At 44.7% G+C, this 12,168-nt stretch overlaps 1 protein-coding gene across 3 annotated transcripts in view; it reads left to right on the top strand.

Annotated features, from left to right (window-relative positions):
* The first annotated feature begins 69 nt into the window (after positions 1 to 69).
* Positions 70 to 12,168, top strand: part of LOC106583904 (lysophospholipase D GDPD3) — a 28,668-nt gene continuing 16,569 nt past the window's right edge. Inside the window, exons 1-3 of one of the 3 annotated variants that reach the window (XM_082967880.1) lie at positions 70 to 226; positions 1,706 to 1,938; positions 2,255 to 2,297. In XM_082967880.1, coding sequence (XP_082824006.1) covers positions 1,800 to 1,938; positions 2,255 to 2,297 — 182 coding nt within the window. In that variant the 5' untranslated portion in view covers positions 70 to 226; positions 1,706 to 1,799. The remainder of the gene's footprint in view (positions 227 to 1,705; positions 1,939 to 2,254; positions 2,298 to 12,168) is intronic. The other 2 variants (XM_082967881.1, XM_014168549.3) reach the window with 2 other exon arrangements.

Below are 12,168 nucleotides of genomic sequence, written 5' to 3'. Positions count from 1 at the left end.
ATGGCAGTGTGGACAGCGTTATAGAAAAATCTAAGGATAATAGTGAATTTGCCAGTAATATTCGCTGTTAACGTGTCACAACCTGCTAAAAAGAGTAATCTCCTCCCTCCTGTTCCAAGCCAAGTTGTCTGTCCTGTTAGACAACTCTTTCTCCTTTTCCTCCTCGGCATGTCTGCATGGGTCAGGTATTCTCCCACGGAGCTCAACCTCTGTTTACTTCATCAAGGTTTGGGAATACGTAAAGCACGACTTTAGTTTAATAGCTAATGCAGGATTGAGTGACAGACTGCATTTGATATACTGGTTGGTTACAGAAGGCAAAGGGCACTAGAAAATCTTACAATACCTGCTTGAACTGGACCTTGGATTGTGTTTGTGTGTCAGTTGAGGAAGGAATGCTATACTGGGGAGTGAACAATTTATTTAATTTTTTTCTCTGGCATACATTCTATGCTTTTGCTTCTCCGATTTATCTAGTCTAGTCTCTCGTTTGCTAGCTTTCAGCATTTGTATTGATGTAAACAATGCTGTGCTATACAGAATTCTGCTGAAGTTGCATGCCAGCTTGTGAAAGTGCATTTACATAGTGTACTTAACAAAGAATAGGTGTCAAAAGCTATGTCTGTGTGTTTGCGCCCGTGTGTGATAAAAATTTGAGTGAGTTTACATACCCATCCTTTGTTAAATAAAAGGTACCTGACGGCGTCGAAACCTGCCATGTATCAACGCTTGCTCACACGCCCTTTACCAGCCTATACTGTTAGCTCTCTCTCATATCTGTTGCTAGAGGTAGCACCCATAATGTTATCATTACATTCATATTCCCACCCATAAATGCATGTTATTTGAGGTTTGCTTTTAATGTATATTATAGCCGCACTTCGTGTAGGATAGTTCCATTTACATGATTACTTTATCACACACACAGTGAAAGAGAGCGTGAGTTTCTGTGTCACAAAAGGCAGTAAAGCCTGAGAAGAACAATCTATGCCACAGGGAAGGGAAAAAGAGGGGAGAGAGAGGTGTTGGAGACCAGCTCCTACTGACGGACTAGTATTTTAATTAACTGTTATTTTACGACTTTGTGTGGGTACCAGTTACACAGTGAGAGGGAGAAAGAGAGAACGGTAAAAAGGAGAGTGCGATGGAGAGGGTTGACTACAAACAGAGCCCATGGAGGGAAGGAGAGTAGTGTTAGGTGAGGTTATGAGTAAGAGTTTTGCTAAGCATTCGAGTGCAAGTTATGGGAGTAGGACCTTGTGGCACTTCCTTCGGATGCCTCCTTTGGTTGTACCAGTTTTTCATGTCCTGTTTTTTTGTTAACTGTATGAAAGTTGTTACAACATTGTTCTAGGCTGACAGGTGACCAATGGACTGACGGAGAGAGAAACCGAGTGATCAGAATAAGAGAAGGCGTAGTAAAGTGGAGGATAGAAAGAGAGAAGATAATTGTGTGAAAAAGAGTCAAGTGAAGTTTATTATATGAGCAGGTCAATTGAGTGTCTTTAGATGCACTTGAAGAGGATTTGGAGTGGTTTCTACATTGGCTGTTAGTTACCTGTGTTATGAAGCAGCTCGGTGGGGGATAGCTGAAAATATTCAAAGTATTTTATTACAACTTGCAGAACAAGGGACTCATCTGGCAGGTTCTTTTCCATCAGTACACAGCCTGACATTTGTAGGTGTTCTATTCATTTATTGTTAGAGTATCTAGGAGGATCCAAGGACCTCTGCCTTTTGATACTGCGCCTAATTGCCTTCGGACACTTTTGAGGACCGTTTGTTGAGGAGAATTGATTATGGCCAGTTCCCTGTACTTTATCCTTCCGGCCCTAGGGGGCTACACCCTGACGTCACTCTACCTGTTGAAGAACCCTCAGATCCTCCACAAGAAGAAACGGGCTGCCTTCCACTGCACCCACATCTCACACAGAGGAGGTAAGGAAGGAACGGTGGAGGGATGTAGTAGTTAACCTTGCTGTTTCACTTTTCATCCGTAATCATTGACGTGAATGGACTGGACTAGTGAAAGTGGAATGTTTGGAGCCTGTGGTGTAGCTGCAAGCAGGAATGCTGAGTGACTATTGATTTGACCCAGAGTCACACTATATTTGGGTAAATATTTGGCTCTGATTTGAACTATCCTGTTATTTCAAGTCAGTGGGGATCAAGGAAAAGCAGGCTATAGAGCGAGAGTCTTGGAGCTGGATATGACACTGATATTCTCTGCTTTTCTTCTGATCTGTGTTGGCAGGAAGCGGCGAGAGGATAGAGAGCACCATGGAGGCCTTCACACAGTAAGTGACCAACCCTAACCAAACCTGACTTCAGATCAGTTACAGTGCTTATCATAAGTATTCACCCCCATGAGATTCCTTCACATTTTATTGTGTTACAAAGTGGTATTAAAATGGATTTAGTTGTATTTTTCTTCAACGGTCTAACCAAAATACATGTATTTTTAATAAACGAGTCAATACATGTTAGAAACACCTTTGGCAGAAATTACAGATGGGATTCTTTTTGGGTAAGTCTCTAAGAGCTTTGCACACCTGGATTGTGAAATATTTGCCCATTATTCTTTAAAAAATACTTCATGCTCTGTCAACTTGGTTGTTGATCATTGCTAGACACAGACAGCGAATTTCAAGTCTTGCCATAGATTTTTAAGCAGATTTAAGTCAAAACTGTAAGTAGGCCACTCAAGAACATTCACTCATTGGAGGCTGCTGAGGGGAGGACGGCTCATAATAATGGCTGGAATGGAGTCAATGGAGTGGCAACCACATCTTTAATGTGTTTGATACCATTCCATTTACTCCATTCCAGACATTATGAGCCGTCCTCCCATCAAATCAAAGTTTGTTTGTCATGTGAAATGCTTACTTATAAGCCCTAACCAACGGTGCAATTTTTAAGTAAAAAATAGGTATTAGGTAAACAGTAAAGAAGTAAAAAAACAGTAAAATGACAGTGAAACTAACAGTAGCGAGGCTATATACAGGTGGTACCGGTACAGAGTCAATGTGCGGGGGGACCGGTGAGTCGGGCTAATTGAGGTAATATCTACATGTAGGTATTGTTAAAGTGACTATACTTAGATGATAAACAGAGAGTAGCAGCAGAGTATAAGAGGGGTTGGGGGGGGGGGGGTCTTGAATGGCAGGACACAATGCAAATAGTCTGGGTAGCCATTTGATTACCTTTTCAGGAGTCTTATGGCTTGGGTGTTAAAGCTGTTGAGAAGCCTTTTGGTTGTAGACTTGGCACTCAGGTACCGCTTGCCATGCGGTAGCAGAGAGAACAGTCTGACTGTGGTGGCTGGGGTCTTTGACCATTTTTAGGGCCTTCCTCTGACACCGCCTGGTGTAGAGGTCCTGGATGGCAGGCAGCTTAACCCCAGTGATGTACTGGGCCGTGCGCACTACCGTCTGTGGTACCTTGAGGCCGAGCATTTGCCGTACCAGGCAGTGATGCAACCAGTCAGGATGCTCTCGATGTTGCAGCTGTAGAAACTTTTGAGGATCTGAGGACCCAAGCCAAATCTTTTTTTTTCTCTCTCTCTCTTCACGACTGTCTTGGTGTGTTTGGACCATTCTAGTTTGTTGGTGATGTGGATACCAAAGAAGCTCTCATCCTGCCACACCACAGCCCCATCAATGAGAATGGGGTGTGCTCGGTCCTCTTTTTCCTGTAGTCCACAATCATCTCCTTTGTCTTGATTACGTTGAGGGATAGGTTGTTATTCTGGCACCACCCCGCCAGGTCTCTGACCTCCTCCCTAAAGGCTGTCTCGTCGTTGTCGGTGATCAGGCCTACCACCTGTGTCGTCTGCCTTCCCTGTAGCTCAGTTGGTAGAGCATGGTGTTTGCAATGCCAGGGTTGTGGGTTCAATTCCCACGGGGGGCCAGCACAGAACAAAAAAAAATGTATGAAATGTATGCATTCACTACTGTAAGTTGCTCTGGATAAGAGCGTCTGCTATTTGACTAAAATGTAAAAATGTCTGCTAACTTAATGATGGTGTTGGAGTCATGCCTGGCCATGCAGTCGTGGGTGAACAGGGAGTACAGGATGGGACTGAGTACGCACCCCTGAGGGGCTCCAGTGTTGAGGATCAACGGGGCAGATGTTGCTACCTACCCTCACCACCTGGGGGCGACCCGTCAGGAAGTCCAGGATCCAGTTGCAGAGGGAGGTGTTTAGTCCCAGGATCCTTAGCTTAGTGATGAGCTTTGTGGGCACTATGGTGTTGAACGCTGAGCTGTAGTTAATGAACAGCATTCTCATATAGGTGTTCCTTTTGTCTTGGTGGGAAAGGGCAGTGTGGAGTGCAATAGAGATTGCATCATCTGTGGATCTGTTTGAGCGGTTGATAGTGTTAATGTGAGCCATTACCAGCCTTTCAAAGCACTTCATGGCTACGGACGTGAGTGCTACGGGTCTGTAGTAATTTAGGCAGGTTACCTTAGTGCTCTTTGGCACAGGGACTATGGTGGTCTGCTTGAAGCATGTTGGTATTACAGACTCAAATCAGGGACATGTTGAAAATGTCAGTGAAGACACCTGCCAGTTGGTCAGCACATGCCTGGAGCACACGTCCTGGTAATCCGTCTGGCCCAGCGGCCTTGTGAATGTTGACCTTTTTAAAGGTCTTACATCGGCAACGGAGAGCGTGATCACACAGTCGTCATGAACAGCTGGTGCTCTTATGCATGCCTCAGTGTTGCTTGCCTCGAAGCAAGCATAAAGGGATTTAGCTTGTCTGGTATGCTCGTGTCACTGGGCAGCTCGTTGCTGTGCTTTCCTTTGTAGTCTGTAATAGTTTGCAGGCCCTGCCACATCCGACAAGTGTCGCAGCCAATGTAGTATGATTCAATCTTAGTCCTGTATTGGCGCATTGCCTGTTTGATGGTTCGTCGGAGGGCATAGCAGAATTTCTTATAAGCTTCTGGGTTAGAGTACCGCACCTTGAAAGAGCCAGCTCTACCCTTTAGCTCATTGTGAATGTTGCCTGTAATCCATGGCTTCTGGTTGGGGTATGTACGTACAGTCACTGTGGGGACGACGTCCTCGATTCACTTATTGATAAAGCCAGTGACCGATGTGATGTACTCCTCAATGCCATCGGAAGAATCCCGGAACATATTCCAGTCTGTGATAGCAAAACAGTCCTGTAGTTTAGCATCTGCTTCATCTGACCACTTTTTTATTGACCTAGTCACTGGTGCTTCCTGCTTTAATTTTTGCTTGTAAGCAGGAATCAGGTGGATAGAATTATGGTCAGATTTGCCAAATGGAGGGCGAGGGAGAACTTTATGTGTCTGTGTGTGTGGAGTAAAGGTGATCTAGAGTTTTTCTCCCTCTGGTTGCGCATTTAACACGCTGATAGAAATTAGGTAAAACTGATTTAAGTTTCCCTGCATTAAAGTCCCTGGCAACTAGGAGCGCCCCCTAAGGGTGAGCGGTTTCCTGTTTGCTTATTTCCTTATACAGCTGACCCAGTGCAGTCGTGGTGCCAGCGTCCATCAATTAACAGCCACGAAAAAAATTGATAACTCTCTTGGCAAATAGTGTGGTCTACAGCTTATCATGAGATGCTCTACTTCAGGCGAGCAAAATCTAGAGACTTCCTTAGATTTTATGCACCAGTTGTTGTTTACAAATATACACAGACCACCCCCCCTCGTCTTACTGGAGCGTGCTGTTCTATCTGGCCGGTGCAGCGTATATCCCACTAGCTGAATATTTTCTATGTCGTCATTCAGCCACGATTTGGTGAAACAACATAAGATATTACAGTTTTTGATGTCCCCGTTGGTAGGATATTCGTGATCGTACCTTGTCTAATTTATTGTCCAATGATTGTACGTTGGCAAGTAATATTGATGGTCAGGACAGATTTCCCACTCGCTGTCGGCGGATTCTTACGAGGCACCCCGCCCTGTGTCCTCTATACCTGTGTCTCTTTCTCTTGCCAATGAAGTGGATTTCGGCCTTGTCGGGTGTCTGAAGTATATCCTATGCGTCCTGCTTGTTGAAGAAAAAATCTTAGTCTAATCCGAGTTGAGTGATCGCTGTCCTTATATCCAGGAGCTCTTTTTTGCCGTAAGATACGGTGGCAGAAACATTATGTACAAAATAAGTTACAAATAATGTGAAAAAAACGCATAATAGCACAATTGGTTAGGTGCCCGTAAAATGGCTGCCATTTCTTCCGGTGCCATCATCATCAGCAGCAGCCTTCACTGCGATTCACTGTCTTCTAGGTTATTGTCCTGCTGAAAGGTGAACTTGTGTTTGGTGAAAAGCAGACTGAACCAGGTTTCCATTCAGTCAACACTCTCGGTACAACACAACTGTATGAGTTACACTCTCACGACTTCAATTGAAGAACAAAAATCACGCCTGACAAGGCCAATGAAATCAATGCCTTATTGAAACCCTTCAATTATTCCGCTCTTCACCTCGATTTCAGCAGGAACGATTCATGCCAAAAACAAACATCTTTGGAACATGAGACTGACTTTTCACCAACTAAACTGTCCCTTTGTGGTAGCGTGTGCTCACCCGTTGTGTGCAAACCAATTAGTTATTATATGGATTGCTTGACCTGAATGTAGCAATGAGTAAGATGGCTAACACAACCGAAACGATGAAGGCTAACAAGCTGGGTCGGGACCATGCCCAAATTAATAAAAAGATATTCACGTTTGTTGTCTTGTATGTCTCAGCCAGCTCGGTGCATTCTCTGGCTGCCCTCGCTCGAATCAGTTTGTGTGTGGGCCTAGGGGACGATTTTACTAACCGTGGCTTGCCCACAGCTGGCAATGTACTGCTAGTCTAAGGCGCAGGTTCTCTTGACAATCGTGTCTCATTCTTGAGGGGCCTTGGTGTTTCCAATAGTGACTTCCTCTCCCGGTTGCCTGTACCTCGGCTGAGTCTGAGTTGCGGGACGCGGATTTGTTTTTTGGTTGGAGCAAATGTATTTTCTTCCTGGGTGTGGTGTATGCAGTAACTGCCTGCACCCAACCCGGCTCCTGATGCCGGTTACTGGAGGCTACTTGAAGGGATAGGGCGGCCAGGTTTGATGGGTACCCACCGCCGCCTGTGTCTGCCTTGGTCATGCACCGCTTGCCTCTCTTCCCAGAATCTTTTTTGATTAAGGGTTCGGTCCCACCCCGGTGATCCGTTCCTACATAGACTTTCGAGCCCGGGCTAGCTAAACAAACGCTGCATAGCGTGATAGACACGTTGGCCAACACACCTAGGCGAGCTAGCTTTTACTAGTTATTCCTACCTTCCCATGGTGAAGTTGCTTGGGTAGCTCGCTTGTTTAGAATATGTAGAGTTAAGTCACTTGGCTATTCTAAACAGACCATGCTCTGGTCAAAGAGGCTAGCTAGCTTAGACTAAAAAGCTTCCTGCCTAATGTCGGCTAGGATGCATAACTTCTGCCAAGTGAAACTTAGTAGCTTTCCCCAAGCACCTCCGATGAGAAAGCAGCCTCTGAGCACTTGGCTCGGGTAAACCCCAGAACGAGGGTCCTTGGCACGGGTGTGAGCGACCAGTGCACCCCTCCACAAAAACATTACTTTGACAACAGTGCCCCCACGTTTGGTTACTGTCCAAATGAGGTACTACGTCAGCCCTTGCCGGAGCCCCCATGCCCCTTAAGTGGTTGTTAGTAGCAGAGTCGAGGGAATTAGCAGGGTTGGACACGACCATGCTATTATCCCACACAAAGTCTCTTTGGTTGTCAAAAGTGGTGGAAAAATAAGTAATCTCTCCCAGTCCCCATGGTGGTGTCATGACGTTGCCCTCTTTGGGTTTTCTATGTACCATCCCCCTACCTCCCCCTACCCAGGCCCTGTTTGAGCGGTCGTAAATTCCTAAGAAAATGTCCCGCCTCATGGCCACAGTATAAAGACAGGGTGTTTTCATAGAGAGACAAAGGAATTCTTCCACCTCACAGGACTGGAGAACCGAATGACATTTATGTTCTGGAGAAGGTATAAAAGATCGGTGAAGAATCCAGCTACGAACTGGTCCGTTTGGTACAATTTTGTGAAACTCATGAGACAATACGGCCACATTGCCATGGCTCTGTTTATATAATAGCCTCAGTTGTGAGGCTTATATCTAATGGTTGTATAAAATGAAAGAATAAGGATGGAACTGTTTGTGAAATTGTGTAAATATGATTTTGGACTGTTTAATGAAGGAAACTCAAATTCCCTTTGGAGTCTTAACTAAGTCCTTGGCACGCCCCCAGGGACACAGACAGGACCTGGCGTCATGAGACAGCCTTTTTCTGTATTCCAAATATAACCCCCACCCAGGGTTTCTATCATCAGACCAGCTTACCTCGAGAACAAGAGGGTCAAGGTTTGACCATGCATTCCTCGTTCTGAACTTTGACCATACCACGTGGTTAAACTCTTAGACTATTGATACCGACAGAATAATAACAAGTCTTTGATATTAATTACTAGTCTGCAGCTAGGAATTCGATATCATTGAATGCGAAGACCGACGAAACACCCATCCTATAACAACATTAATGAATGTCACTTTGAAATATCCATTCTGACCGAGAGGGAGAGAGAGCGCGGAAAACTCTCCAACAGAAACAAACTTTTCAACAAAGATCTCGACGACACACTGAGCGTAAATATATATATTGATTGCAATTATTCCCGAATGAGTGAGCGTTCATGTGCAAAGGATTAGCATTTCAATTGTTAATATTTATCAACTCTGTAGTGTCTTCTCCGCTGACCACACTCCCCCTTTTGTCTAAGAAGCCGCCATGCCGGTTTAGCCCACTAGGGCACATTCCTTTATCATTTCTTTGTAACGATACCTACTGTTTGTTATGCATTTCTGTGAATTATTTAGTTAGTAAATAAACGATTTTAAGACAATTGATGTATGGATGACTCATAGTGAAGACTGGGTTCGTGCAGATAACCAACAATTTACGATGTTTGGAATGAGACTGGCGTGAGGTAAACTAATACGTCATTAATCAGGAGACTCAGAGATCAGATATTATGATATCTGAAAGTTATATTAGGAAAATTATAACTTTGTAATCTGAATATTTTCCTTGGTGCCCCGACCTCCTAGTTAATTACAGTTACACGATCAATCAGTTTAATCGCGTAATAATAATTACAGAGTTATTTGATAAACATGTCTTCAGTTTAATGATGCCAAAGACACGACAGTGGTGTCCCGGCCCTTCAGAAGGCATTTCACGGGAGGCTCACTGTCTGCACCGATCAATGGCGCGCAAACGCATACCAACAGGAATGTCGGGGTACAGGCTACAATTTGTTGTGCGTTCCCCAAGCTTCTGCAGCGTCATCACTTCGACTGTTCCCGAGTCCACAGCGCTCGTTTTGAGGGAGGAAATATCCTCCTGTCTCCAGAAGCAGGTAATCTGAGTGGTTCCAATGTTGAAGATCCAGGACGGCTGGTACGGAAGGGACGGGATTGTTTGTCCCATTCAAGACTTACGTGCCCTCAGCAAGCACCTCAGTCTACATATTCTGAATGTTCACGAGCCGATTGGTATTACACACATCCATGCTACTGTCCCATATTCAGTCTCTAGGCTTCATAAGAAACCAGAAAAGAGCCGTCTGACTCCATCTCAGCGCATTCCGTTTCTGGGTCTCGAGCAAGACTCACTAGTATCACACTTTTCTATCCCCACGGTGGGTGTCTGGATTCCGTCTCTACTTAGACACATTTTGGCTTCTGTAATGGAAGTCGTTCCCCTTGGGCTATTGTTGGCGCGGCCCTTCCGGTGCTGAGTGTTAGCCACTCACCTCGATGCATCTCGCAGCCTAAGCCGGTTGCTTCAGGTGTCCCTGTCAGGCCAATGGGTCCTGGCCCTGTGGTGTGACCCTCTGCTATTGTCAGGGGGCTCCCATGGGCTGAGTTGTATCCCGCTAAGTGATCACAACAGATGCATCCCCCCAAGGGTGGGGTGTGCTATTCGAAGGCAACTCAATTCGAGGGGTATGGACAGTTGGTCGGAGCGCACTGCATATCAATTACCTGGAGCTCCCACTGGAGCTGGGGGAAATCGTGGAGATCATTCGCCTGTTGGGCGGGGTCCTGTGGCAACTCCCGCTGCGCAGGGATCTGTTGTCCCAGGCGGGTTTGGCCCACCCCGGCCAGAGATTTGGGATCGGTGGGCTTGGCCCCTGAGAGGTCCAATCTGACTGTTAGAGGTTTACCTCCGAACTTGATTGCTACTAATCAGTCCGCAAAGGCGCCCTCCCAAGAGTGTGGCAGGCATTTGAGCTTGGGTGCCTTAATAAAGGAATTGTTCCTTTTCAGAGTTCTCTGAGGGACATTTTAATGTTCCCACAGGAGCTTTTCGAGCAGGGTCGTCCATTCACCACTTTGAAAGTGTACATGGCAGCTATTTCAGCATGTCATGTGGAAATTGGTAGTGCCACTCCAGGGACTGGCGATGTGGTTCCTAAAAGGTGTGCACCACCTGAGACCGGTTTCTAAACCTATTGCATCCAGTTGGGATTTAGCTTTGGTTTTGGATGCTCTGTGCAAGGCCCCCTTTAACCTCTATGGGCTAGGTGGGACGCTAGCGTGCCACCCGTGGTGCACTCCATCAACAGCAGGTGCATTTCAAGAGCGGCAAATTTGAATCCAAATAAATGTCAAAATTCAAATTTTTCAAACATACAACTATTTTACACCCTTTGAAAGATAAACATCTCCTTAATCTAACCACGTTTTAGGATTTCAAAAAGGTTTTACGGCGAAAGCATAAATTTAGAGTATGTTAGGACAGTACATTTACAAGAGTTGTGTGTAATGTTTTGTCAAGTCAAAGACAGGGTCACCAAAACCATAAAACCAGCTAAAATGATGCACTAACCTTTTACAATCTCCATCAGATGACACTCCTAGGACATTATGTTAGACAATGCATGCATTTTTAGTTCTATCAAGTTCATATTTATATCCAAAAACAGCGTTTTACTATGGCATTGATGTTGAGGAAATCGTTTCCCTCCAATAACCGGCAGTCAAGTCAGCGTCACAAATTAAATAATTAAAATTAGAAAACATTGGTAAAATATTATATTGTCATTTAAAGAATTATAGATTTACATCTCTTGAACGCAATCAACTTGCCAGATTTAAAAATAACCTTACTGGGAAATCACACTTTGCAATAATCTGAGCACTGCGCCCAGAAAAATACGCGTTGCGATACAGACTAGACGTCATGTTGGGGAGATCTAAAATCGAAAATACTATGTAAATAATCCATTACCTTTGATTCTCTTCATCAGATGTCACTTCCAGGTATCACAGGTCCATAACGAATGTAGTTTTGTTCAAAAAAGCTCATCATTTATGTCCAAAAATCTCCGTCTTGTTAGCACATGATCTAAGCCAGCCGGACTTCTCGTCATGAACGAGGGGAAAAAATATATTTACGTTCGTTCAAACATGTCAAACGTTGTATAGCATAAATCATTAGGGCCTTTTTTAACCAGAACATGAATAATATTCAAGGTGGACGAATGCATACTCTTTTATAACGTATTGGAACGAGGGTACCCAACATGAACTCGCGCGCCAGGTGTCTAATGGGACATCATCGTTCCATGGCTCTTGTTCGGTCAGATCTCCCTCCAGAAGACTCAAAACACTTTGTAAAGGCTGGTGACATCTAGTGGAAGCAATAGGAAGTGCCAAAATATTCCTCAGCCCCTGTGTTTTTCAATGGGATAGGTTTAAAGGTAATACAACACATCAGGTATCCACTTCCTGTCAGAAAATGTCTCAGGGTTTTGCCTGCCAAATGAGTTCTGTTATACTCACAGACACCATTCAAACAGTTTTAGAAACTTTAGAGTGTTTTCTATCCATATATAATAAGTATATGCATATTCTAGTTACTGGGTAGGATTAGTAACCAGATTAAATCGGGTACATTTTTTTTATCCAGACGTGCAAATGCTGCCCTCTAGCCCTAACAGGTTAAAACCACTGGAGTCTTTGGATCTGACGATCCTCTCCTACAAGACCTCCTTGCTCGTGGCTTTGGCCTCGGCAAAATGCGTTGGGGAGCTCCATGCGTTATCCATACACTCTTCCTGTACACAGTTTGCCCCT

Source organism: Salmo salar, chromosome 23 (assembly GCF_965601325.2).
Source record: "Salmo salar chromosome 23, fSalSal1, whole genome shotgun sequence".
Lineage (NCBI taxonomy): Eukaryota > Metazoa > Chordata > Actinopteri > Salmoniformes > Salmonidae > Salmo > Salmo salar.
This window is presented reverse-complemented; position numbering and strand designations above follow the sequence as displayed.